The sequence below is a fragment of the Petaurus breviceps genome, unplaced genomic scaffold (assembly GCF_028583685.1).
Source record: "Petaurus breviceps papuanus isolate PSGF00001 unplaced genomic scaffold, PetGlider_PUasm1.0 91041, whole genome shotgun sequence".
Lineage (NCBI taxonomy): Eukaryota > Metazoa > Chordata > Mammalia > Diprotodontia > Petauridae > Petaurus > Petaurus breviceps.
This window is the reverse complement of record NW_027187400.1, coordinates 34080261-34108186: the sequence shown is the minus strand read 5'-3', so window position 1 is coordinate 34108186 and position 27926 is coordinate 34080261. Positions and strand designations below refer to the sequence as shown.

The 27926-nt window shown below is 44.8% G+C and overlaps 1 protein-coding gene across 3 annotated transcripts in view; it reads right to left on the bottom strand.

Annotated features, from left to right (window-relative positions):
* MEGF6 (multiple EGF like domains 6) overlaps window positions 1-27926 on the bottom strand; it is a 372060-nt gene that overhangs the window by 168169 nt on the left and 175965 nt on the right. For all 3 annotated transcript variants that reach the window (XM_069079590.1, XM_069079592.1, XM_069079591.1), the window contains one exon: window positions 15928-16050. In XM_069079590.1, coding sequence (XP_068935691.1) covers window positions 15928-16050 — 123 coding nt within the window. The remainder of the gene's footprint in view (window positions 1-15927; window positions 16051-27926) is intronic.

Sequence of the window (27926 nt, the reverse complement as noted above, 5' to 3'; positions counted from 1 at the left end):
AAAAAAAATAGCCAAAAAGGAAACTTGCTTCCTCATCAATTACAACGTAACTGGTTTGAATCCTGAGTCAGACACTTGAGTGGCACAGACACAAGACATGAAGATGTTATAACCTTGGCTTTCTAATCTGTAAAATGAGAAAAATGCCATTTTTACCCTGTACCTTTCAGGAAAAGGAAGGTTCTTTGCAATCCCTGTGTGGTACAGTGGAAAAAGTAAGTGGATTTGAGTTCAAATTCTACCTCTGATGCTACTGGTGTGACCTTGGACAATTCACTTCCCCTTTTAGGGTCTCAGTTTCTTCATCTGCAAAAAGAAGATGGGGAGGGGCAGCTAGGTGGCGCAGTGAATAGGGCACCAGCCCTGGAGTCAGGAGGACCTGAGTTCAAATCTAGCCTCAGACACTTGACACACTAGCCATGTGACCTTGGACAAGTCACTCAACCCCAATTGCCTTTCCTTCCCCCTCCAAACCACTCACAAAAAAAGAAGATGGGGGTTGGGGGAGAGGTGGGGAAGGAGAGCCTCTGAGTCTTTCTGGCTCTATGTCTGTGAGCTTATAGAAATGTGAGCTATGATGACGGCTATTATTCACATCCTCCAGAGAGAGGAATTATAAAAATCCCCTACTTAATGTCTCCATCCTGGTTTCTGGGCCAGCCAAGCAGTAAAATATAAATACATATAGTATCTCCCTCAAGTATCTGACTTGCCGAAGGCCACAAAACCAGACAGCGGTGGAAATGAGCCCTTAAGCCCAGGCTCCTGGCTCCCAGGCCAGGACACTGCTCTCCCGACCCCGCTGAACTTCCAGCCTGGGAAGTGAGGAAGAGATCACACCCAAGCCATTTTTCATATGCATCTTGTCACTTATCCCACTCTGGGTCAGGCTAAAGAGGAAAGAATCCCAGGAGAGCCTTGAATGACAGGTTCATGCTCCCAGTCACAGGCTGCAATGAGGAAGGAGGGAAGGCTACAGCAATGGGGAACAGGAAGAGAGGGGAGCACAGGGGAGCTCCAGTTAGGCTGATATGAGAATAACCTCAAGCTTTTATATAGCACTTTCAAGTTTGCAAAGCATTTTCCAAATACTTTCTCAGTTGACCCTCACAAAAACTCTGGGAAGTAGGTGCTAATATAGTTAACTCTCATTTTACAGTTGAGAAAATAGAAGCTGACCAATGGAAGCTGATTTACCCATGCTCATATGGCTAGCTAAGTAGCTGAGGAAGGATTTGAACTCAGGTCTTCCTGACTCTGGGTCCAGCCCTCTAGCCATTACACTACCTACATGCCTGGTATCAGAACAAAAGGTGCTAGACATGGTTGCTTTTCTCTCTGATTCCATTCCATTTATGAAGTGTTTATTAAGTACCTACTATTTTCCATTCACTAAGTGATGTGCTAGGCATACAAAGACAAGAACAAAACAGCCCCAGCCTTCGAGGAGTTTCCTTCCTTCCTTCCCTCTTTCCTTCCTTCCTCTTTCTCCATCCCTCCCTCTCTTTCCTTTCTCTTCCTGACTTCCTCTCTCCATCTCTCTCTCTCTCTCTTCCCTTCCTTCCTTCTTTTTTCCTTTCTCTCTCCATCTCTCCCTCTCTCTTTTTTCTCTTCCTTATTCCTTTCTTCCTTCCTCCTTCCATCTCTTTCTTTCCCTTTCTTCTCTTCCTTCCTTCCTTTCTCCTCTTCCTTACTTCCTTCCTTTCTCTCTTCATCTCTCCCTCTTTTTTCTCTTCCTTCTTCCTCTTTCTTCCTTCCTCCCTATCTCTTTCCCTTCCTTATCTTCCTTCCTTCTTTTTCCTCTTCCTTACTTCCTTCTTTTCTCTTCATCCCTCCCTCTTTTTTCTCTTCCTTCTTCCTCTTTCTTCCTTTCTCCCTCCCTCTCTCTTTCCTTCCCTTCCTTCCCTTCCTTCCTTCCTTTTTCCTCTTCCTTCCTTTCTCTCTTCATCCCTCCCTCTCTTTTTCTCTTCCTTTTTTCCCTTCCTTCCTTCCTTTTTCTCTCCATCCTTATCTCTCTCTTTTTTCTCTTCCTCCCTTTCTTTCTTCTGTCAGCCTCCCTCTCTCTTCATTTCCCTTTTTTCCCTTCCTTCTTTCTTCTCTCCAAATCTCTCTCCCTATCTCTGTCTCTCTGTTTCTCTCTCCTCTCTCTGTCTCTCTCTCTCTCTCTCTCTCCCCCTTGATTTGTAATTTTGTCCATACATGGAAATCCTGGTAAGAAAACTCCCCGCACCAATGCAGATCAGTACTAGCTCTGTGCCTTCAAGGCACCAAGAGTTGCCTAGTGGCCTAAGAGGTTAAGTGACTTGCCCAGAGTCACACAGCCAGGATGTGTCAGAGATATAAATCATAGCTTACTGAGTCTGAGGACTTCTCTCCCTCAAATAGGCCATAGTCTCCTCTATCTTACTTTTTGGCAAATGAGGCTGTTATGAACCTTGACCAATGGAGTTGAGTGTATCCTGGATGGGGAGGGGGTAGTAAGCAGTGATTAAATGAAAAAGTTGGGTTGTTCCAATAAGATCTATTTATCAGCCCCAGCATCCCCTACTTTGATGGACCTATAAGCCCAAGATCATTGGATGAAATGGAGCGAGGAGACAGCTAAACAAGTACAAATCCCCGTAGGGTCTTGGGTTTTGACAACTTCATTCCCCATAATGTTGAAGGCCCAAAAATGCTGGCCCTTCAGAATCCACCAGAAAGACATATATTCCCTCTCGAAGCTACTCCTTGCCTAGGAAGCCAGGGGAGGGAGAAGCTGCCAAACTCGGCCTGTAGGAGGGAACTGGATTCCTGTCCCCAGCACAAAGGAGCAAGAAACTCCAACCCTCTTGCCTGTCTCACAAAACATGACAAATGCACCATCCTGGAGAGGTTACCCAAGCCTGGGGCCAAAAGGTCCCTCTGGCCAGGTTTCCTGAGGCCAAACCTAGCACAATTTTATAACATCGATCCATCACGTGGAGCGTTTTCTGGGCTCATCCCCATGGCCTGACACGGACCATAAAGCCCACATACTTCGGCATCTACCTCTCTCCCAAACTAGTGACCGAGCAAACCCAAATTTTCCTCTTTCTCACATCTTGATATGGTATCAATCCTTCTTGCATAGCCCCAGAAGGCCCACTCGCTTCTGTGACGCTGGCGAAGGCTGGGGCTGGGCCTGGAACCATGACAGGGAAAACAAATCAGGCTCTTGGCTCCAGAGAACACATAACCTCTCCCTGTGTTGTGTCTCTGAGTTTAGGCCATTCCAAACATGAATGGTTGGAGGAGTGTGGAGAACTCAGTGAGGAAACTGGAGGGGAGGGGGGGGTCACTGTTCCATGAAAACAGAGACACGAGCAGAAGAAAAAGAGAAAGCCACAACAAACACCAGGAATATCAGGCAAGTTGGGCAAGACTGTCTAGAAGGGAGCATCTTTCCTCCCTTAATAAGTTAAGCACCTACTATGTGCCAAGCACTTCACAAATTTTATCACATTTGATCTTCACAACAACCTTGGGAGGTAAGCGCTATTATCATTCCCATTTTACGGTTGGGGAAACTGAGGCAGACAAGTTAAATGACTTGCTCAGGGTCACAGAGCTAGTAAGTATCTGAAGTCACATTTGAACTCAGGTCTTCCTGACACCAGAGTCAACACAACTACATCAAGTTGCTGCTTGTTGGATATACATCGACAAGACAGAGGTCTGAGAGGTTAGAAGGATGCTATGAAAAGGCAGGACAGTGAGAAGTCAATTCATCCATTCATCCCCTCTGCCCCCATCCCCTGCCACCTCTGGGCAGTAACGTCAAGTCAACAAGCATTTATAAAGTTCCTACTATGTGCCAGGCCCTGAGGATACAAAGAAACCCCCCTCCCCCAAACAAGTCCCTTCTCTCAATGTTGTGAACAACACTGGGCCAATCTTCAACAGAGAGAACCTTTTGCGAGACAGTGTGGTGTCCTAAAATAAACAGGAATCAAAAATTGGCCCTGCTTCCAATGCTGAGTAGGAGTCTCTCTGTGCCTCAGTGTCCCCATCTAGAAATTTTATTATCCCCAAGAAAATGGGCACAATTTGGGCACCCACTTCCACAGGGCTGTTAGGGCAATCCAACATGGAGTACGTTTTGTAAAAATCACAGTCTACATGGGAGTTAAAATGACTCTTCCCCCTGGCCTCCGGAGCTGAGATTTCCCAGCCTCCAAAGGAAATGCTAGAGCAAAGCTGAATGCCAGGCATGTTTGTTTGTCCCTGACTAATAGACCAGGCCTCTTAAACCTGAAGAGATCGTGCCAGTGGATTTGGATTTCAATTCAACTCGGTGAGACTCAATCCATATTTATAACCTACTATTTCAAGACATCGGCTGGTGGGAAAAGAGAAGGGGAAATCACTAACACCCTCTTGGCAATGCCTGGCTGGCCTCCAGGAATTCCCCCAGTGGGTTAAAAGCAACTTCAGCCTAGAGAGAAATGTTTGTTCAAATTGGATCAGCTTTGGGAAAAGGCCAGGTCGACCCAACTCAGGCAGAAGAACTTGGTGACTGATGAAATGGGAGAGGTGCAGGAGAGATGTCTGTCCGGTCAGCATCTCCAGCACTATGCATCCAAGAGAACTCATTCTCTGCGGCCCCGAGCCTGCTCCTCCTCCAGACTGCCCTGGCTCTTCCAGGATTGAAACCCCAGAGTCAGCCTTGGCTCCTTCCTTGCCTTTAGCAACCAAGTCTTGGTTGGGTTGGCCCCCGGGGCCCCTAAAACACATCGAGGTGGTGATGTGGACAGAGCACTGGGCCTGGAGTTGAGAAGACTGATGTCCAAATGCACCATCACTCTAACCTCTGTATACCTCAATTTTCTCAGCTGTAAAATGGGGATAAATGAGGGTTAAATGAAATAATAATTGCAAAGTTTTTAGCACTGTCCCTGGTACGTGTTGTTGAGTTGCTTTCATCCCGTCTGACTCTCCATGACCCCATTTGGGGTTTTCTTGGCAGAGATACCAGAGTGGTTTGCCATTTCCTTCTCTAGCTCCTTTTACAGATGAGGAAAATGAGGTAAACAGAGGTTAAGTGACTTGCCCAGGGTCACACAGCTAGTAAGTGTCTGAGACTAGATTTGGACTCAGGTCTTCCTGACTTGAGGCCCAGAGCTCTATCCACCAAGCCACACGGCTGCCTACAGAGTATGAAGGTGACATCATCATCAGCCCTTCACTTTAGGAAAAATCACTCTGATGACTTTGCGGCAGGGAGAACAATTGGTAGACTGTTACAATGGCCCAGACAAGTGATGACAAGTGCATCAAAGCGTGACATGGAGAGAAATGGCGGGTTTCAGGACCTGATTGGATACATGAGCGAGAGGAAGAAATTGAGGAAGACTCCGAGGTCTAGAACCCAGGAACTGAAAGGACGTGGAGCCGTTGACAGAAACAGGGACGTAACAAGGCCAAGAAGAATGCGCCTAATCCCTCTTCCATAATACTCTTTCAAATATACAGAAACAGTCATTATGCCCCACCTTGCATTGTCTCTTCTCCAGGTGAAACAAACCCAGTTCCTTCCATTGATCTTTGCATGACACATCTCCAGGACCATCATCATGTTGGATGCCTTCCTTTAGGGATGTCCTAATGAAACTTGGCACTCAATGCCTGGCACACAGTAGACGCTTAATAAATGTTTGTTGATTGATTGATTTGGATAATCATAAGTCTACCCTTCTAAAGATGCCTGGACCCATTCAACCTGGTCTTCATTTCCCAAGAGGCTGGTACATGGGATAAAGAGGATATTCTGTCATGGGGAAAAGACAAAATACTTGGGAGGAAAGAATAAACTCAGGAAAACTATGTGAGAAACTAAACTAAAAGTGATGGGGAGTGCCAACCTGCCAAGAGTGGAGAGGTAACATCCTGGAGCACAATTTGGAACTATGCATGCCCCTCAATACAGCAATGCCACTCCTAGGTCTGTATTCCAAAGAGATGATAAAAAAGAGAAAAGGACCCACATGTACAAAAATATTTATTCTTTTTGTGGTGACCAAGAATTGGGAGTTGAGGAGATACTCATCAATTGGGAAATGGCTAGAGAAGTTGTGGCATATGAATGTAATGGAATACTATCGTGCTATGGGAAATGGTGAGCGGATTTCAGAGAAACTTCAAAAGATTTACATGAACTGATTCTGAGTGAAATGAGCAGAACCAGGAGAACATTGTGCACAGTAACAGCAATCCTGTGCAATGATCAGCTTTGATAGACTTAACTCTTCTCAGCCATGCAATGATCCAAGACAATTCCAAAAGACTCATGATGGAAAATTCTATCCACATCCATATGGAGTTTGAATGCAGATCAAAGCATATTATTTTCACTTTTCTTTGTTTTTTTTCCTTTTGTTCTGTTTCTCCTTTTATAACATGACTAAGGTGGAAATATGTTTTACATGATTGCACATGTATAACCCATATCAAATTGCTTGCTGTCTTAGGGAAAGAAGGAAGAGAGGAAGAAAAAATTGGAACTCAAAAATCTTATTAAAAAATGAACGTTGAAAATTGTCTTTACATTGTAATGGGAAAAAACTAAATACTATTTATGTTTATTTGTTTGTTTTTCAAAAAGAGTGGAGAATAAAGTTGGGAAAGAGGCATGGCATGCATTGATTGACCTTGGGGCAGCCACCTCTATGAGATGAAGCAATAATGGGCTGCTACAGTCTTCTAGTGGTGTGTAGAGACGCAGAACCAGAAGGTCAAGCAATGACCAGGAGCTAGAAGGGGTGGGTGGCTCACAGTGGCCAAGGCATTGTCTTGTTTTCCCAGTTTGTAGGGAAGAACCTGGATGGGGGTCAGTTTTCCTCAAGGCTAGGCTTCATTCCGGGAATAGTTGCTGAGAACTTTTCTAATGCTTTTCATTTGCTTCTCTGTTCTAATTACAATGCCTCTGCTGATTCTACTCTACTATTGTTTGTGTAAGGCTCTGTAGGCCCTGTAATATTTGAATATCTAAACCTGGGTTGACTTTAGGGGTCCCTGGTTTACCCCCAACAGGGGAAAGGGCTCAAGCCATAACCCAGGGGCGAAAAATCACAAAAACAAGCTTAAGTCTGCGATGGGTTATGATGTCTATAGATGCCACTAAAATGTTACGTGTAGAACTGAATACAACATTCCAGATATTGGTCCAACCTGTGCAGAGTTAGGCAAACAGCATTTATTAATTCCTTATTAATGTCAGTCATGTCTGACTCTTTGTGACCCCACTTGGGGTTTTCTTGGCAAAGATACTGAAGTGGTTTGCTATTTCCTTCTCCAGCTCATTTACAGATGAGGAAACTAAGGCAAACAGAGCAAAGTGACTACAGTTAATAAGGGTCTGAAGATCGATTTGAACTCAAGTCTTCCTGATTCCACTGAGTCAACTAGCTGCCTCTATAAAAAGACAGTAGATGTGTTTCTATGCTCAGAAACAGGGTGTCACACAAGGTGAGCACGGTCAAGTCAGTCTGTCCAAGACTCAGATGATTCATCTGAAAAAAAGAAGCAAGTTGGACAAGATAGCCACTGAGGTCTCATCTTCCTGAATTCAAATTCGGCCTCAGACACTTATTATCTGTGTGACCCTGGGCAAGTCACTTAACCCTTAAACCTATGGGGTTTTCCTCAGTCTCCTCATCTGTAAAATGGGCTGGAGAAAGAAATGGCAAAACACTCCAGAATCTTTGCCAGGAAAACCCCAAATGAGATCACAAAGAGTAGGATGTGTCTGAAATGACTGGGCACAAGTCAGCAGGGCAGTAAACATTCATTAAACTCCTACCGTGTGCCCCGTACTGGGGATACAAAGAAAGAAAGGAAATGTGCATTTATTAAACACCTTCTATGCATATCACATACATTGGGGTACGTGCTGGGAATAAAAAAATGTAAAAGACAGTCCATGTTCTCAAGCAGTTTATAATCTAATGGGGGAGAGAATACACAAACAACCGTGTATAATCAAGATATAGGCAGAATAAACTGCAGATGATAGAGAGAAGGCATTAACAGAGATTGGGGAAATGCTTCCTGCAGATGGAGGGATTTTATCTGGGACTTGAAGAAGAAAGTCATATTTCATCCCTCTGGGCAGGCAGGCCAGCCTTGGAGTCCACCATCTGGGTGGTGAGCTTATCCCAGCTGAGGAGAAGGCTTAAGCTCAAGCTTCCTAGGTCCTAACAAGGAGAGGAGCTGTTCCAAAGGGACGTGGGCTACCTTGAAGGTGCTGGGCTCCCCTCCTTAGACGTCTTCAATTGGAGGCTGGTTGATCACTTGTCAAGTATATTATAATGGTGATTTCTTCATTTATAGGGTGAACTAGATGTTGGTTGAGTCCCTTTAAATTCTGTAAATTTGAAACACTGTAAATTTGAAACACTGTAATTACAAACACTGTAATTCAGTGATTTAAAAAAAAAGAAAAACTATTGAACCTTCCTATCTCACCCAGGCAGGAAGTGCAGGTCTTATCCCAATCTGATCACTATGGGAGAGTTGACAATCCTTTTCCAACATGGTGGCTTTCTTCTGAGGCCTTGTCATATTAATGTCCAACTTAATGCAAATGCCCATTGTAACTGGGAACTCCCAGGCTCAAGAACTCCTCAGTCCCAACCCACTGGTACGAGGGATCACAGTTGTGTACCACCACACCTGACAATTCTGGGATCATTTGAGGGGATCTACAGAATCCTTCCATGGCAGAGGCCTCCCCTGTTTTACAAAGGAGGTCACCATGGTGCTGAGAGAGGACATGATCACACAAGTAGCTGAAGATATAACAGCATCAAAAACCAGGTGTCCTGACTCCCAGTCCAGCACCCTTTCTGCTCAATCACACTCTACACAGCAGCGTGTCTGTATGGGAGCATACTCATGGTGGGATGATATAATGAGGATGCCATAGAGAATACTGGGGTGGGGCACATAGTAGAAGCAATATACATATATCTGGAGAATACTATAATGGAAATACAAGCAGGGAACATGGGAGGACGTGGGGGTGCCTCGATGGAGTGGGAGGTGTGTGCATTAAGGAAGGTTGTGTATTATGAGGGGAGAGTTGGGGATTGAGTCTCCTACCTGGAGAGGGTTGGGGTCTCTTGGTAGCTTCCTTCAAGTTTGGCATATGTGCCACCTTTTACACGAGGCTGTACCTAACTCCCCTCCCTCTCAGGTAGCTAGTGCCTTCCTCCCAAAATCACCTTGTATCTATTTTCATATACCTACATAAAGGGGGCCAGGCCAGTGGGGCGCCATCCTCAGAACACATTTAGCACCCACCTAGATACTGAATGTATTCTCTCCCATAGCTAGACTATCAGCCCCTTGAGGGTAGGATTTCTTTGACTTTTGTCTTTGTATCCCCAATGCCAAGCACAGTGCTCATCACAGAGTAGGCACAATGTTTTTGACTAATTGTGTTTATTTTGCATATACTTATATATGCAAATAATAGCTAACATTTATTAATTAGGTACTTGATAAAACATTATCTCATTTGATCCTCATACAATCCTGGAAGGTAGGTACTATTATTATTCTTATTTTACAATTGAGGAAACTGAGGCAAAAAGAGGTTAGATGACTTGCCCAGGGTCACACAGCTAGTAAGTGTCTTCAGTCAGATTTGAACTCAGGTCTTCCAACCCCAACACTCTATGTACTCTGGTGTTACCAGCTGCCTCACTATGTTATCTCCTTAATAGTATTTTTCCCCCAATTACAAGTAAAGATAGTTTTCAACATTCATTTTTGTAAAATTTTGAGTTCCAAATTTTTTTCTCCCTTCCTCTTCTCCTCCCTCCCCAAGATATCAAGCAATCTGATATAGGCTAGACATGTACAATCATATTAAACATCTTTCCACTTTAGTAATGTCATGAAAGAAGAATCAGAATAAAAGGGAAAAACCATGAAAAAGAAAAAGAAAAAATCGTAAAAATAGTCTGCTTCCATCTTCATTCAGATTTCATAGTTATTTCTCTGGATGTGGACAGCATTTTCCATCATGAGTCTTTTGGAATTGTCTTGTACTGCTAATTGCACTGCTAAGAAAAGCTAAGTCTATCAAAGTCAGTCATTGCACAATTCTGCTGTTACTGTGTACAATGTCCTCCTGGTTCTGCTCACTTCACTCAGCATCAGTTCATGCAAGTCTTTCTAGCTCTCTCTGAAATCCACCTGCTCATCATTTCTTATAGCACAATAGTATTCCATTACAGAATGCAAGCTTCTTGAGGGCAAAGGTTGTCTCACTTTTATCTTTGTAGTCCTAGTACCTGAAACACAGTTGGTGCTTCATAAATGCTTGTCAATTGATTTATAAATGACTGAACTAGAAGCAGTAGTATAAATTGCAGAGAGACAAATTTGGCCTTGATGTAACAACACAAACTCCCTAATAGAGAGATGGGGAAGCAGGTGCCCCCATCTCCCCTGTCCTATCACCCCCTGGAGATCTTTATGCAGGGTTTGAGTGATCAGCTGTTGAATATGACATAAAGAAGACTCTTCAGGGATAGATTAGGTTATGAACCTCTCATTTTTCTTCAAATTTCGTGAGTCCACAATGCCAGCTCTCACACAAGAAGGTGTCCCTTCTCCCCACTGGGATGGTCCAAGCTCCGCGTTCTGAAGTTGTCTTAGGAGACAAATTCCACTCTTTTGCACCCCAGTCAGCTCTCACCCCAGGACTGACACGTGCCCAAGAGAACCTGCAGTCCTAAGATCAGAGGGGTCATCTAGCCCTTCATTTGATGGGTCACACAGGTAATGAGCAGCCAAGTCAGGACATGAACCCATGTCCTCTGACTCCAGATCCAGTGGTCTTTTCACCACACCATGCTGGAGGCTGCCCCCAGGGACTATGAACAGGCTGGTTTTGTGATGTAGGATGGGGTAAGCGCTGGGGCAATGGACTTGGAGCCGAGAAGATTGACACCTCCTCCTTGTGTGACCTTGACTCTCAGCTCCTCATCTATAAACTGAAGGAGCTGGATTTGATCCCTTCTGGGTCTATGGCTTTATGTTCCAGGACCCTACAAACTCACCCCTCTTGCTGTTACAGAGACCTTGGGGGTGGGGAGGGGGGAACACAAGGACAACCCAAGGTTCTATGTAGCAAGCCCACAGTAGGTGGTCTTCTGGGAAGATGACAGTGGTGGGGGGAGGGACCCCACTTCCTTACAGCACTGTCATCTTCTTTAAAGGAATGGTGGATGTATTCAGAATAAATAGAATAAAATAATTAAAGTCAAATAAAATTGTCGGTACCATAATAAATGTTCATGTTTATCTGGGTGGCACAGTGAATAAACACCAAGCTGGAAGTCAGAAAGACTTGAGTTCAAATCTGTCCTCGGACACTTCCTAGCTATGTGACCCTGGGCAAGTCACTTAACCCTGTTTGCCTCAGTTTCCTCATCTGTAAAATGAGCTGGAGAAGGAAATGGCAAATCACTCCAGCATCTCTGCCAAGAAAACCCCAAATGGGGTCAAGAAGGATTGGATGCAATTGGACAACAAAAAGTTTATAAAGCACTTAACAGACATCTAAGTCTCACGATTCTGTGAATAAGGATGACAAATATTACTACCCCCATTTTCCAGAAGAAGAAACTGAGGCTTGGACAGATTTTCATCCATCTCAGAGGCAGGATTCACACCCAGGCCATCCTGAGTGCCAGACCAGCACTCTGCCTGCAGCCTCTCCCATAAATAAAATACCCAGCAACCACAAATCCTCCATTCTGCTCTATTTCAGCCCAGTGTTTCCTCTGGCACTCGGGATCCTGTCCCCACATCTTTTTACGTCTCTTTTTATTTTTAAACACGAAGGTGTTGGCTGATTTAGGGCTCTCTTATTAGAGTCTGGATTTGAAGTCAGCGCGCTGGAGGCGTCCACCTCCATTGGCATGGTTGTCCCAGGCCCTTCCTGATGGCCCCTGCTCAAAGCTCTGTGCCACATGGCTCCCGGGATAATTAACTGGCAGAGGAAAGGTGAGATCAATATTAAAACAGTAGCTCTTCCGTGACACGGCTCCTGTTTCCATCCTTTCCTCCTGCCCAGTTTCACTTAGGTTCACAATGTCCCTGTGAGGAAGGAAGGGATGGAGCTTAAGTACTATTGCCCCCATTTTTCAGATGGGGAAACTGAGGCAAGGAGGAGGATTTGGCCTATGGGTGCAGAGGGAGCCAGTGGCTTCTGGGAGAATCTCCTAAACTGTAAGGGGTGTTCTTCCTTCTTAATTATTCAGTGTTCTTATTTCCTACATTTATGCCAAGCTAGTGTTCCCAGGTGGTGCAGTAGAAAAATTGCCAGGTCTGGAGTCAGAAAGACTCATCTGAGTTCAAATCTGGCCTCAGACACTTACTAGCTGTATGACCCTAGGCAAGTCACATAAACCCTATTTGCCTCAGTTTCCTCATCTGTAAAATGAGCTGGAGAAGGAAATGACAAACGACTCCAGTATCTCTGCCAAGAAAACCCCAAATGGGGTCACGTAGTCAGATGTGACTGAACAACAGTGTTCCCAGTACTAGAATCTCAGAAGGTGAAGCAACCTCAGAGGCCAGAGAGTCTAACAAGGCAAGGTAATTCAATTCAACAAGTGTTTATTGAGCCACTAGTTACACAACGTGTTCTAGGCGCTCTATGGGTTGGTAAGGACCAGACAGTAGCATCAACAACCCAGCCCTGCCCTCAGGGAGCTTAGATTCTAGTTGGAGTAGACTGGGCAGCAGATCCCTCTGTATTCCTGGTTTTGTCTTCTTGGGCCAAATAAAACAAATCTAATCTCTCTCTCACATGATGGCCTTCCCCCCACCAGATCATGTTTTATCCAGTCACTTTTTCTAGGGCTCATACTGTGAGCTCTCCCATGGGAAAGTGGACTTGGGGGGTCAGTTGGAAAGAGGAGAAAACAGAGGCCCACTCAGCATCGCCCTCCTGCCATGCAGTCCCCTCATTCCCTGATAGAAGTGAAGGCCCTGGGAGGGTCATTGATCTCAGCCCTTTACGTCTACTTCCTTTCTCCTAATTGCATTTTATAAAAATTTGATCTATTTGAGTTAACATGACCTTGATTTCCAGATTAATCCTCTCCCACCCGGTCCTAGGAAGCCACTCCTTATAACAAAGGATAAAAAAGGGGAAAACAAATAATTCAGCAACATTGACCAACACATTAAATCAGGCTGACATTGTATGCAGGGTTGCACACCCATAGACCTCCACTTGTCTTCCAATCATGTTTGGATATCTAAGTAAAACAGGCCACAGCTGGAAACAAAACAAAATAAAAGAGAACAAAGACCAAGGTCAAGTCTCTCCTCCCTTCCCTCGCCTTCCCCAGACCCCGGCTCTGAGACGTCTTCCAGAAGACAGGCTCGGGCTCACTCCCAGACTCTGCAGGGGCTCTTGGTCCCCCTGACAGATAACTCCCAGCTGTCAGCGGGCACAGACAGAGCCATTACATTCCGAGGGTGAGAACATTGGTCCAGTTCATTTTCAGAAAGGAAGTCTGGGAGAATGAGATAATCAAGAATTATCTGACAGGAGGGGAGAGGGAAACCAGATGCCCTTGCCCTCACTGGGCTCCCCCCCACCTCTGGAGCTCTCTACAAGCAGGGTTTGGGGTCCACCCAGGCCAGGGAAGCAGGTGACAGAATCCTAGAAACACGGGTGAGGAATGTGTCTGCTGGGCCCACTGGGGACCTTCTCGGGTGTTTGGTGACTGGCTCCCACAATCTGGCCCTTTCTGGGGGCTGCTTCCTCATCCTTCACCCCATCTGCTCTCTCCTTCTCAGAGAACACTTTCTCACTCCTTATTCTAGATCTGAGTGACATGTGGTCAGAACATGACGAGGGCCCTGAGAAATAAGGCCTTCCCCGAACTTGCAAATGCCTGTCTCCTCAAGCTACAAAGGATGAAGGACATGCATGTGCACAGACATATGCATATGTTCACATGTCCATGTCCATGTGTATAATGCATGCACACACAAAATATGTGTGCCCACATAAACACATGTATGTACATCATGTAATACAAACACACATGTGCGTGTATGTCTGTGTACACGTGTGTGTATGCGTACGTGTGAACATGAACACGCCCTCTGCTCTCTAATGCTGGCAAACATCCCTCCTCACTCTCAGCACACACAATTACTCTGCCCCTCTCCTTCCCCACAGGATCAAAGAACACAGATTTTGAGCTGAAAGGAACCCTAGGCGATTCTACAGAGAAGGAAACTGAGGCCCAGAGAGTTAAGGGGCTTGCCCAGGGTCACTGCCATAGCAGGTGAGAGGCTCAAAGTGTCACAAGTCAGAGCCAGAAGGGATTTTTTTTAAAGCAATTGGGGTTAAGTAACTTGCTCAAGGTTACACGGCCAGTTATTATTTCTGGGTGTGGTGCTGAGTATCTGAGCCCGGATTTGATCCAGGTCATCCCGACACTGGAGCCAATGCTCTTACTCGCTGAGCCACTTGGCCACCCCTAAGCAATTGGGGTTAAGTAACTTGCTCAAGGTTACACGGCCAGGTGTTTCTGGGTGGGTGCTAAGTGTCTGAGCCCGGGATTCGATCTCCAGGTGTTCTCAACACTGGAGCCAGTGCTCTTACTCGCTGTGCTACCTGGCCGCCCCAGCCAGAAGGGATTTTACAGGTCACCTAATCCAACCAGAGAACTGAGGCCCAGAGACAAGGCATCAGGTAGAATTGGAACCCAGCTCCCTGACTGCAGAGCTGTGACTCCTGATACAGGACAGTGCTGCTACCATGAGCCCGCTGGCCCACCTCCCATCTCATATCCCACACTCCTCCTCACCCATCCCTCCCAAGGCCCTGCAGCCTCATTATGGTGCCCTCGGGCACACACATATAACATGCAGCAGCCTCCCCACACTGTGCTCTATCCTTCTGCCCGCCCCTTCCAGGCCAGCTCTGCAGACCCAGAATCGTTCCTGCCTCTTCTCCTCAGACCCCTCTTTCAAGTTGAAGTTGGCCTAGATGCCTTGGGAGGCTCCTTCCAGGTCTAAATTTGTGATCTTACAACTCAGGTCCATCTATGGAAAACATGTCTGTGTCCTGGACCCCTTGAGCAGGCTGGGGAGGCTGGGGACTCCCTTCTCAGAACAATATTTTCAAATACAGAAAATAATAAAGAAAATCACAAGAGTAAGCAGTTGTGTTGATAGACACATCCAAATCTTTTTTAAATGTCCATGGATCCTAGGTTAAGAATTCCAGATAGAACACCCAATTCAATTCATTTCAATTCATTTTGCACCTACCTTTCCCCCCAGGTGCTGGTATGCCTGGCATACAGAAGGTGCTTAATCAGTGCTGGGTGACTGACAGGTGCCTCCTCCTTCTGAAAATACCTTTTATTTTACATACTTCCAATGGATTTTATGTCTGTTTACTTATTTGTGTACATAGTATTTCCGGCCCCTAAAGCTTCTCATGGGCAAAAAAAATGCTTTGTTTTTGCCTACATTTTGCCGTTACCCCTCACTGCCTGGCAAAGAGTAGGTGCTTAAAAATGCTGATCTGATTCCATTCAACAAACATTTAACAAGAAGCTACTATGTGCAAGGGGAGGCAACATATCACCGAGGAGAGACAACAGCAGCAAGGGATAGTGGGCAGAAAACGAGGGAGATCTGGGTTCAAGTCTCGACTCTCATACAAGTCACTTAATCTCTCAGTAAGAGTCAGTTCTCTAAGATTCGATCTCAGGTGGATAACCTCCATTTCCTGATGACAACAGGATGAGGTGATGAGTTCATTGTTCAGACCTCTGCCCTCCATGTGTGGACCAGAGCTTCCCATGCTCAAAGCAACGATCCCCTTAGAGAGAGCCCGCCCCGCTCCGGTCCTACCTTCGCAGGCCTTCCCATCCTCCTGTAGCTTCTGGCCATCTGGGCATTTGCAGTAGAAGCTGCCAATGGTGTTACAGCACTGAGACTCACAGCCCCCATTCTCAGCTTCACATTCGTTGACATCTGCAGAAGGCAAAGGAGTCAGCAGTGACTGGGGGCTCCAGACCCCGGCCCACCTAGCATGATCCCAGGGGAGTCCCCTCAGCCCTCCACAGCTGCAGACCCCTCCCTCCTGGCCTCATCCAGGGCTATGTGAACGTGTGGACACCTACGACCAAATCTTGCTCTTGCAAAATCCAACAGGATTTTTAGCATAAATGAGATTTCATAGGAAGACATAGGAGACACGTAAGAAATCTCATTAATTAATTTTATAATTAAATTAATCTCATTAATATGGAAAATGGTCCCCAATAGCTAATGAAAGCTTTTATTCCAAATGAAATTGTCATGGTTAAAATTTATGCTAATTAAATAAAATGTTGTTGAAAATTTCACTCATTTTATTTCTTGAAAATATGCATAGTTAACAAGATTTCCCATGTGTCCAGACCTTAAAAACACCCTGTAGATTTAGCATGGGAAGGAACCTCATGGATAAGGAGCTAGAAAGGACTTCAGAAGCCATCCAGCCTAACTCCTGCATTTCACAAATAAGGAAACTGAGGTCAAAGAGGTTAAGAGATTTGCCCATGGTTACACAGATAAGAAGTAAGACATGCAGGATCTGAAGCCAGGCTCCACTGCATTCTTTCCAGTGCCCCATGCCCTTTCCCCTTCTCAATTCAATTTTATTTTCAGTTTCAAATTCTATCCCTTTCTCCCACCCCACTGCAAAAGCAAGAAAAACAAAATCCATTTTACAGGTGAGGAAACTGAGGCCCAAACAGATAGCCTGAATTTGAACATAGATCTGACATCAAACTCATTTAGGTGCATAAAAATATGGATATTTGAAGTCAATAAATGGGACATGGGGGGAAGGAAGAAGTGGGGAGGGAGGAAAGATCGTTATTTTTTTCCATCAAGCAGGGATCCTTTAACTGTCTCTTTAACTAGGGAGGTGTTGAATCATAGAACCCACAATTAGGAGACTTGAACTGAATTCTGGCTGTGACACTTGCTATCTGTATGTCTGAGACCAAGTCATGGGTCTTCTCTGAATCTCAGAGTCCTCCTCTATAAAATAAGAATAATGATTCTTGTGCCCCTAAATATCACCACACACTTAAAAATACAAAGAACACAGAAAAGCATGAGAAGATTTATATGAACCGATGCAAAGTAAAGAAAGTAAATCCAGGAAAATAATACCCATAATGACTATAATGGTATAAAATTGAAAGAACAAGGGGGAAAAAAATGAAAACAAAACAGTGTAATTATATCGACCAAACTCTCCCTTGAAGAAGAATGAGATTTTTAAAAAATTAAAGTGCATTTTTTTTCTTGCTTTTCCAATGGGGTGAGGGGAAAGGAAAAGAATTCAGAACTGAAAATAAAATTGACTTAAGAAGAAAAGAGAAAATGACCCTCCTTCCTTTTTTTGGCACAGGTGGAGAGTTAAGTGTGTGGAATATTGCACATACTGTCAGAATTTCCCAAGCTCTTTTTTTCTTTTACTTTTCTAATCCTTTTTCCCCCCCAAGGGATTCCTCACTTAGGAGAGAAGGGAAAGGATGTATCTGGAGATGAAGGTGTTGAAAAACAAAAGATATCAGCACAAAATAAGCTAGAGGTGATGAAGGTGATGAAAAAATACCACTATAGAAATGGGAAGCATCCTAGAGAGAGACTGACCATTTAAAATGTGACTCAATTTACCAAAAAGGGACAAATGCCACACTTCTCAGGAATGCATCAATTGCATGTGATGAGACATTTGTAAACATGGTTCTATACCCCCTACAGAAACAATAAGCGGACACGTGGGTGTGTTTGCATAGTCACCTTACCCATTTGCCTTTTTCCTCATATCTCTATTGGAATGTAAGACAAAATTTGTCCTCTTTCAATTCAGAATGGAATCTCCCTCTTGCTTTTGGACCAAGAGAAATGATAATCATCCCTTGCTCAATACAGTTGACCTAAACAGGTTTTAAGTCGGTGAATTTTAACCTCAGAGCTTTAGAACTAAGTTGCTTTGAACGTGGCCAGGTTTTAATCCCTCAGGTTCAAGGTCAGCTTTGCTTTTATACCTTGCATTCCTATATTCTTTGGACCCATAACCCTAGACAGAATGATAAAGTGTCCTCATATCATGTCATATTGTCTAGAGTGATATAGTGTCCCACTGGAAAGAGGGCCCAGGGGTCCTATCCAGTATTACCCATACCTAAGCAAGAAGCCCTTCTCCATTGTCCCTAGTGAGGGGTCATTCCACCTCTGCTTTAATCACATCATGGGGGAAAACCTAGCCCCTACAAAGGTGTCCCTTTGGGATTGCTCAAATTGTTAAGAGGTTTGTGCTTAAATCAAGCCTCAATAGGCGCCTGGAACTACAAATCTATTGAAACGGACAAAAGGTAAAGACCGAATTGAATTCTATGATCTGGAAGGAGCTAGGGGTTTTTATTGTGGAAAAGAAAAGATATAGGGGAGGCATGGGTCCTGTCTTCAGGTATCTGAAGGTTGTCACCTGGGAAGAGGGATTAGCCTTGTCACGCTCGACCACAGAGGGCTGAACAAGGAACGATGGGTGGGAAGAGTGGGGAAGCAGACTTCAGCTCCTATGAGGAAGAACACCCTAACAATCAGTGCCATCCCAAAGTAAATGGGCAGCCTTGAGAAGAAAATGGGGTCCCCTTCCCTGGAGGTCTTTGAGAAAAAGCTGGATGACTTTTTTTGGTCTGAGAATGCCACGAGAGTCTTGCTCTCTTGGGTAAAGGTCAGACTAGGCATGTCTAGGGACTTGTCCAGTGCTGACATTCTACAGTTTGGAAATGAAGCAATCAGAAAACCAGTCCCGTCCACCATAACCCTGTGAGTGAGCTGCTGCCAGAGTTGCATGAGGCCCCAGAGGTTGGTGGTGAGGCTACTGTATTTGCAGGCATCCGGATCATTAGATCTACCACTTTGCACTAGTATGACCTTGTAGGTCCCTTCCCTTCTCTGGGACTCAGTTTCTCCATCTTTCAAATGAAGGGGTTGGACAAAATGACCTCTAGGGTCCCTTACAGTTCTAAATCTCTGATCTTCTGTTGTAAATATGAGCCAGTTTGTACCAGAAACAAGTCCATGGAAATCCTAAAAATACCATTTGAAGCAAAATCAGGACAGTGATATATTTTCCCAGAAAGGTGTCTCATTTGAATTTCATTGTAAAGATCTTGAGAGGATCCCAAGAGGGTCTCCTCACTCCCAAGGCCCTGTGACCACAGTCCTGAGATAAAGGTCTTCTTGCTAGACCCAGCCCCCTTTTGCATAATCTCCACTAGGGCCCTTGGAATGCAAACTCAAGTCCAGACCTTCTGAGGTTAATGATGGGAATTTTCTGGGAATTCCTAGAGAGTTACATAGGGTGAGAATCTGGCCCAGGGTTTATGAGATGAGGACACAGAGTTTGGCTTCCAAGCCTAGAGAAGAGACAGTTGCCAGCACTAGAGAAAATAGAGGGTAAGAAACCACCTGGGGTCTCCGATCCCCAAGCTGGCTGTCCCCAGAGGAGTCTGAAATAGGGGTCTGAGAGGAAGGTCTCACTTCCAGCCTCCTCTTCTGGGGGGAGGAAGAAAATGGTCCCTTGCTTTCACAGCCCACTCCCTGGCAGAGGACAGATCTCTGGCTGCCCAGAGTGGGAACATGAGAAGGGCCGTTCCAGGCCCCACTGCCAATGACAGGGTTGTAAGGCCTAGTGAGTGTGGCCCTGGGGCACACCTATGCTAGCAAAAGCAGCCTCAGGCCCTCCAGCCAATCTAATATCACCACGTTCCAAGGCCTCTCTCCATGCCAGGGCAGTAGCACCCATGGACTTGGCTGAGAAACCGGAGGGCTGCCCCCTGCCCTGACTTGTGAATCACTTAACAGATCTATGGGGCCTCGAGGCAGCCAACCAGGCAACAGGACTGAATGGACAACCTTTTCTACCCACATCGCCTTTTGTTTGGCTTTCTGGGGCCCCTGAGTACAGACCATGGCCTGCCCTTGTCTGCAGCATGCTTACCTTCATTCATGCATTTATTCATTCATCCATCCATCCATCCAAACATTCACTCATTCATTCATTCAGCAACCACATCTTCCTATGTCTTCCTATCTTGCCTCCTGGTGGTATCAAGTATTTTAATTACTATGAATGAAAGAAAAAGATCATTTGTTAAGTGTTTACTGTGTGAAAGGCACTGTTATAAGTACAGGGGATGCAAAAATAAGAAAGTGAGACAGACGCTGCCCTCAGGGAGCTTATGTTCAAATGGGGGAAAGACAACATATGGAGGGAGAGTGAGAATTGGAGGGAAGAGGCGTATGGTGGGCCTAGAACAAGGCAGAAGAAAGTGATAGCTTAGCAATCAAAGCCTGGGGTGCTAGGGTCCCAGGCCTAAAGAACACTCCCAAACTAACTTTCCCGTGGCACATTAGGGTTTACAAAGTGCTCTGTCTAGGCCAGAGGTTCCCAAACTTATTTGGCCTACAACCCCCTTTTCAAAAAAAATTACTCAGTGCCCCCCCCAGAAATCTACTTTCTTTAATTCTTCAATGGGTTTTTTAAAAATTTGTGTCATTTCAAAAAAATATAAAATAGTCTAAATTTAATAATTTCTTGTAAATTTGTGGGGGCGGATTTTCTTGCATTGAAATTTTGATGACACAATAATATTTTATTGTAAATAAGTCATTACAGGCACATATTCCTGCTGATTCAGGCTGGACTTACCAACATGCTTGACTGCCAACACTTGCTTGTTAAGGCCTGTCAGTGGATTTGACTACTTAGCAGTTATAACTTACATTTTGTGTGTTTATTTGGAAAATAATGTAATCACTATGACTTTAACTCTGTTACACAACAGATGTCACATGTCTGCATCGTTCTTTAAACTTTTATCTTCTCTTCTCTTTTTTCCTTATGCTTCCACCACCCCCTTATTTTATAAATGCCCCCCAATTGCACCCAAGTTTACTGCTACCCCCCTGGATTGTTCCAGCACCCCCTATGGGGTGGTCTCACTCACTTTGGGAACCTATGGTCTAGGCTATCGTACTGTAACCCTACAATGACCCTAAGGGGGAGGTTGAGTGAACAGACCTAGACTTTGAGTCAGAAAGACCTGAGTTCAAATCCAGCCTCAGACACTTCCTAGCTATGAGACCATGGGCAAGTCATTTAACCCCTGAGAGAAGAGACAGTAAGGTCCCTTAGGGAAGAGCCTATTGCACTTCTGTCTTTATATGCCCAGTACCTAGTGCAGTGCCTATGGTGTAAAAGGACCTTAACAAACATTTATTGAATGCCAGCTGAATTTATTAAACAAATAAATCTATTTGGTGCTATGGGAACAAAGACAAAAGATGAACTAACCCCTACCCTCAAGGATTATAACAAGTACATAGGTAAGAATAGTATAGTGTTTGTCCATAGCTGTTTGTATGCCCATATAGTGTCTGGCATACAGTAGGGGCCTAATATGTGCTTGCTGACTAAGTGACTGACTGACTGACTGGCCCCAATTGGCACTGGATAATTATCGGGCCTTTCATTAAGATTCATATTACAGTTGAAAATGAAACCTTGGTCAAAGTTCAAGCAAGCATTCCCCTAACTCCTCTGCCCCCACCTCAACTTTAGCTACGGCAGCTGGTTGCTCACCCCTAGACAACCATTTCAACACCCTTTTGTGAGATGTTGGGAGGAATTTAACTTTGCAGCTCTGTGGACTAAACCCCCCCCCCCGGGTTTGGATAAACTGCTTCTTCCCATGGCCAGTGCCTGCCTAGGGGGTTCAGGAGAGCAGGAGAGGGCAGACTCTGGTGGGGATGGGAGGAGGGATTCGGGGTTCCTGGCCTGGGGTTCCAGCCAAGTCTGAGGTCTACTTTGGGCCTCTGGCGGGGGGAGGAAGTACAGACGTTTGTCCTTGACCGGGACGGGGCAGGCCTGCTGCACCTCCAGACCCAAGCCATCCCCCAAGCCCATTATCTGCTCTGGGGCCGACACAAACCCCATCTGGAATCCATCAACCCTCTGCACTCGCTGCTCCTCGAGTAAGTGCCTGAAATGCTTTTGTCAGACAGGCATTCTCTGGCTCCCTGAATGCATGCCTCTAGCTTAATTAGTGCAGGGGACTTGGCTCCCCACAAGAAAGCTGCTACTCCCTCCTGGCTAGTCTTCTGGATGCCTTGAGGGCCTTGCCAACTGCTCTGTATGGGATGTGGCCCCTTTTCCTAGGGGAGCAGCTGTTCGGCACCCATTTTTCTGAGGGGAAGGCTGAGGTTTGAGGGCTGTATCACATTCATGAGGCCAACCCAAAAAGGCCACAGGATAGAATTTATCCAGAATAGGGTCGGGGGGAAGAGGAGGTGTTGAAAACACTGAATAAGACTACCCCCCAAAATACACATCCATATTCCAGGGCCCAGTTTCCCTAAATTTACATATGATGGCAGCAGCCACAAGGGATGGGGGCGGGGGGTGAGTGCCCAGGCTGTGGGGAAGGTTTCTCAGCCATAAACTGTGATCCCAGCATCTGGCATGAAGGATCCAGTCTTAGGGAAAAAACGCTCAGACCTAAAGACCCCATCTCTCTTCTTTGGGAAGATTTTCATTCTGTCAACAAAGAAAAATTTCAGGTCAGATGACCAGACTCCCATCCTTCCCGTGGCTTTTGGAGCAGAAGGAGCTTGGTGACCTAGACCAGAGTCAGCCAAAATCCACAAGTACACTTCTGCCCTGGGGACAGACACCTGACAGCACTTATCTACCATGAGCCTCTTCTTCCCTTCATCTCAGAACCCCCCATGCCAGCCCTCCAGTCTCCCCTCTTCTCTCCTTTACCCCAATCTCTGAAAGTGAGGTCACCCTTCTCCCTCCCAAGGAAAAACCCAAAACATGCGCCTACCTCCTCCAGCTAACTGCCACCTCTATCACTCCCCCTCTCTCTCCTCTCTCTCTCTCTCTCTCTCTCTCTCTGTTTCTCCCCTTTGTTCCCTCTCTCCTTTCTTTCTCCCTCTCCTCTCCCTCCTTCCTCTCCTCTCTCCCCCTCATTCCTCTCCAGCTACTTCCAAACACATCTAAGTCTTCCCCATCCCTGGAAAACTCTCCTCACATGCTACTATCACTCTCCTCCCTTCCCCACCAAATTCCTAGAAGACACTCATTGCCTCCATTTCCTCCCTTCTCTCTCTTGCAGTCTAATTCCAGCATCCCCACTCAACTGAAATTGCCTTCTCCAAAGAAACCAGGGATCTAGGATCTACTTGTGGCCACACCTGATCATCTTTTCTTAGTCGAGGTCTCTTTGATCTCTCTGTGGCCCCCTTCTCTCCTCTGGGTTTGCAGGGCATTCTTCACTCATGGCTCTCTCCCTACCTGTCTGACCACTCCATAGCCCACTGTACTGGCACATCTTCCAAACCAAATCCTCTAGGTGTGGGCATAATCCAAAGCTCTGCCCTGGGGTCTCTTCTGTTCTTTCTCTATGCTCTCGCATTTGGTGGCTTTGTCAAGGAATTAATTACCATAGCCATGGAGATGACATGTATACACCTATATATATGTACATACATGTGTGTATAGAAACAATCTCTATACTCAATATGCTAGTATTCTTTTGGGGAGATAGCATGTATGTATTTTAAAAGTATGAAGAGATTAAGTATTAAAAACACCTCTGTTTGCTTCAGTTTCATCAATGGTAAAATAGGGATAATAATAGCACCTGTGTCCTAGGTTGTTAGGAGCCTTTGACTCTGGGATGTCTAGAGCCAATAAAGAGCTGATAATGGCTGATGATGTAGGATTAGACCTAAGGGAAAAATGGAACTTTGGTGTGTGTATGTTCATGTGTGTGTGTGTGCATGTGCATGTGTGTGTGTGTGTGTGTGTGTGTGTGTGTACAAAGTTTGATCCGGGGCCTATGAGGATACAATCATTGAATCCCTGACAGAGTCATCAAATAGAGCAGAGAGAAAGAACAGAAGAGCTCCAGGTCAGACAGGAAAGGAAAGGGAAGAGAAGGGAAAGGAGGGGGAGGGGAGGAAGAAAGGTAGATAGATAGAGAGATAGATAGATAGATAGATAGATAGATAGATAGATAGATAGATGATAGAAGATTGATAGATAGATAGAGAGATAGATAATAGATAGATAGATAGATGATAGATGATAGATAGATGATAGATAGATAGATAGATGATAGATAGATAGATAGATAGATAGATAGATAGATAGATAGATAGATAGATAGATAGATAGATAGATAGATGATAGATAGATAGATAGATAGATGATAGATAGATAGATAGATAGATGATAGATAGATAGATGATACATGATAGATTGATAGATAGATAGATAGATGATAGATAGATAGATAGATGATAGATGATAGATAGATAGATAGATAGATAGATAGATAGATAGATAGATGATAGATAGATAGATAGATAGATAGATAGATAGATAGATGATAGATAGATAGATAGATAGAGAGATGATAGATAGATAGATAGATGATAGATGATAGATAGATAGATAGATAGATAGATAGATAGATGATAGATAGATAGATGATAGATAGATAATAGATAGATAGATGATAGATAGATGATAGATAGATAGATAGATAGAGAGATGATAGATAGATAGATGATAGATGATAGATAGATAGATAGATAGATAGATAGATAGATAGATAGATGATAGATAGATAGATGATAGATAGATAATAGATAGATAGATGATAGATAGATAGAGAGATGATAGATAGATAGATAGATAGAGAGATGATAGATAGATAGATAGATAGATAGACAGATAGATAGATAGATGATAGATGATAGATAGATAAATAGATAGATAGATAGATAGATAGATAGATAGATAGATAGATAGATAGATAGATAGATAGATAGATGATAGATAGATCTATAGCCTCCTTAGCTATTACTCTCCCTTCATGCCCTCCAAGACCCAGCTACTTTGACCTACTCTGTTCCCCACACACAATACTCCATCTCCCATATCCATGCCTTTGCACTGGCCATCTTCCCTTCCTGGAGTGCCCTCCCTCCTTACCTCTGCTTTAATGGATCCATCTCTTCCTTCAATATGCAGCTTGAGCACCTTGTTCTGACAACAACAGTAACAGCTGAGATATACATCTGCTCTGTGCCTGGCACTTTGCTAAGCACTTTATAATTGTCTCATTTTACCCTCACAACAACCTTCTGGGAGGCAGGTGGTCTTATTATCCCCATTTTGGAGCTGAGGAAACTGAAGAAAAGAAAGGTTAAGTGACTTGCCCAGGGTCATACAGCTAGCAGATGCAACCACCTTGCTTTATTCTGTACTCAGCCTCTACATACATGCCATCTCCCCAAAAGAATGGTGTCCTAGCAAGGGCAGAGACTGTTTCACATCTCCATTCATTCAGCGCCAACCATATACTAAGTATTTAGTAAATGCTTGTTGAGTGACTGACAGATCAAGGGTCCTGGGCCTGGTTGTGCTGTCAACATGATTGTTTTTGCCCATGGTTGTTGCTGTTCAGTCATTTTCAGTCATGTTCAACTCTCTGCGACCCCATTTGGAGTTTTCTTGGTGGAGATACTAGAGTGGTTTTGCCATTTCCTTCTTCAGTTCATTTTACAGATGAAGAAACTGAGACAAATAGGTTTAAGTGACTTGCTCGGGGTCACATAGCTAGAAAGTGTCTGAGGTCAGGAAGATAAGCCTTCCTGATGCCAGGCCCAGCACTCTATCTACTATGCCACCTAGCTGCCTGATGACCATTATAGTCAATGGGGGAGGGGAATGCCTTCAAAGGAGTTGGCTAGACTTTGAACACTCCCCAATTACAAAGCAGGATGGCTCCTTTCAGAGCCACCTGCGAGAGGAGTCAATGTTAGGCAGGAAAACTGGTCCTACAGTCTTTCCCCTTTGCCTCACAAGCCCACCTATAGACAAGGCAGGAGACTTCCCCCTGGAACAGAGGGAAGACTTGAGTGGAGGTGGACTTCAGGAGCCTCCCTGCCTCCATCTGCCTCAGGACCTCTGCAGCAGAACCACAAAACAAAAGCAGTAAATGCTGCCCCCATCAGGCCATCCCAGAGCTTACTTGTCCCAGGCGGGGTGTTGTCAATAATAACCTGTGATTTCATTAGAGTTCCCAGAAAAGAAATTCCATCCTCAGATAAAGATCAGCAACTCATATGTGACTTCTTTTCTTCCAGAATTTTTTTAGGGGGCACTGAGAGGCAGAGATAGAATTTCCATTTCTCCTACCTATCTTATCACTCCTCAGTCCACTGGGTTGTCACATCTTCCAAATCAAATCCTCTAAATGGGGGTGTACCCCAAGCCTCAGACTCGGGGCCTCTTCTCTTCTTTCTATATGCTCACTCACTTGATGACTTTGTAGGGATTTCATTACCATAGCCATGTGCAAGATAGAACTTAAATTTTGACCTTTCTGACTCCAAAGCCAACATCTTCCCTAGGGCAATATGGCCTTGAAGGCCATGTTCAAGGCAACAGTCTTGAAATAATAATCATTATTTCTATCTGAAGTCCATTGAACATAAAGGTGTAGACAAAATGATAATAATCAATTATATGTTACTCTAAAGTTCAGACAGGCAGGAAAAGGCAGGTATGAGATGGAACTATGTGATGGCTCCTTCTAGGTCACCTCTGTTGGTCCTTCTTGCACGTCACACTCCCCAGGCCTCTGTCCTAGGCCCTCTTCTCTCCTCTTCTTCCTCTACACTGCTTCACTTGGAGATCTCATCTACTCCCATGGATTTAATCATCATCTCAAATCCACCTACCCAGTCTTAATTTCTCTGCTGACCTCCAGCCTCCAATCTCCAGTTCCCTATTGGACCTCTCAAACTCAATATCCTGTGGAAATTTTAAACTCAACAAGTCCAAAACAGAATTCATTATCTTTTTCCCCAAACAACTCCCTCTTACTAACTTTCCTGTTAGTGTCAAAGGGTCAAAAGTACAACCTAGTCACCCAAGGGTCACAACCTACCCCTTGACTCCTTACCCTTATCTCCCAAATTCAATCAGCTGCTAGTCCCGAAGATTCTATCTTAACATCCCTTATACTCTCATCACTTCACATCTGGACTGTTGCAAGAACCTTCTAGTCGGTCTAACCTGCAACTCCATCCATCTTCCATATTGCTGATCTTTCTAAGGCTCAGGTCTGGCCATGTCACCCTCCTACTCAATAAATTCCATTGGTTCTGTATTAACTTCCATATTCAAAGATCTAATCCTCTGTTTGACTTTGAAAGCTCTTCATAATCCAATGCCTTCCTTTCTGATACTGTATTCTTACACCTCACTCTCTTCCACACATTCTATGATACAAAGACACTTGCTTCCTTGCTATTCCTAGCACATGTTACCACACAAAACTCCATCTCCTGATTCTGGGCATTTTCTGCCATTGAAATTTGTTCCAGGCTCCCTCCCACCCACCTTTCAAAGAGCCTTCTCTTTGAATTGTATTGTGGGTGGCCACTGATCCAAACCCCTCATTCTACAGAAAGAGAAAGAAGCCCAGAGAGGAGAAGTGACAAGTCACACAGAGTGGGATTGGAGTCAAATCTGACCCCAGTTTCTTGGATTCCAGATTGGCCCCCAGACCTGACTCATTCTTGCAAAATGAAATTTCATGGAAGGAGGTATGAAGCAGGAGTGTATAGGAATAATAAGTCAGCACACATCCAGCTCCTAAGGCTTATGAAGTCCACACCTCCAGATGGCTACCAGCTCCCTCTCTTCCTCCCTCCCTGCCCCAGGGACTCCCAACCAAGGCTCTGGAAGGAGAAGG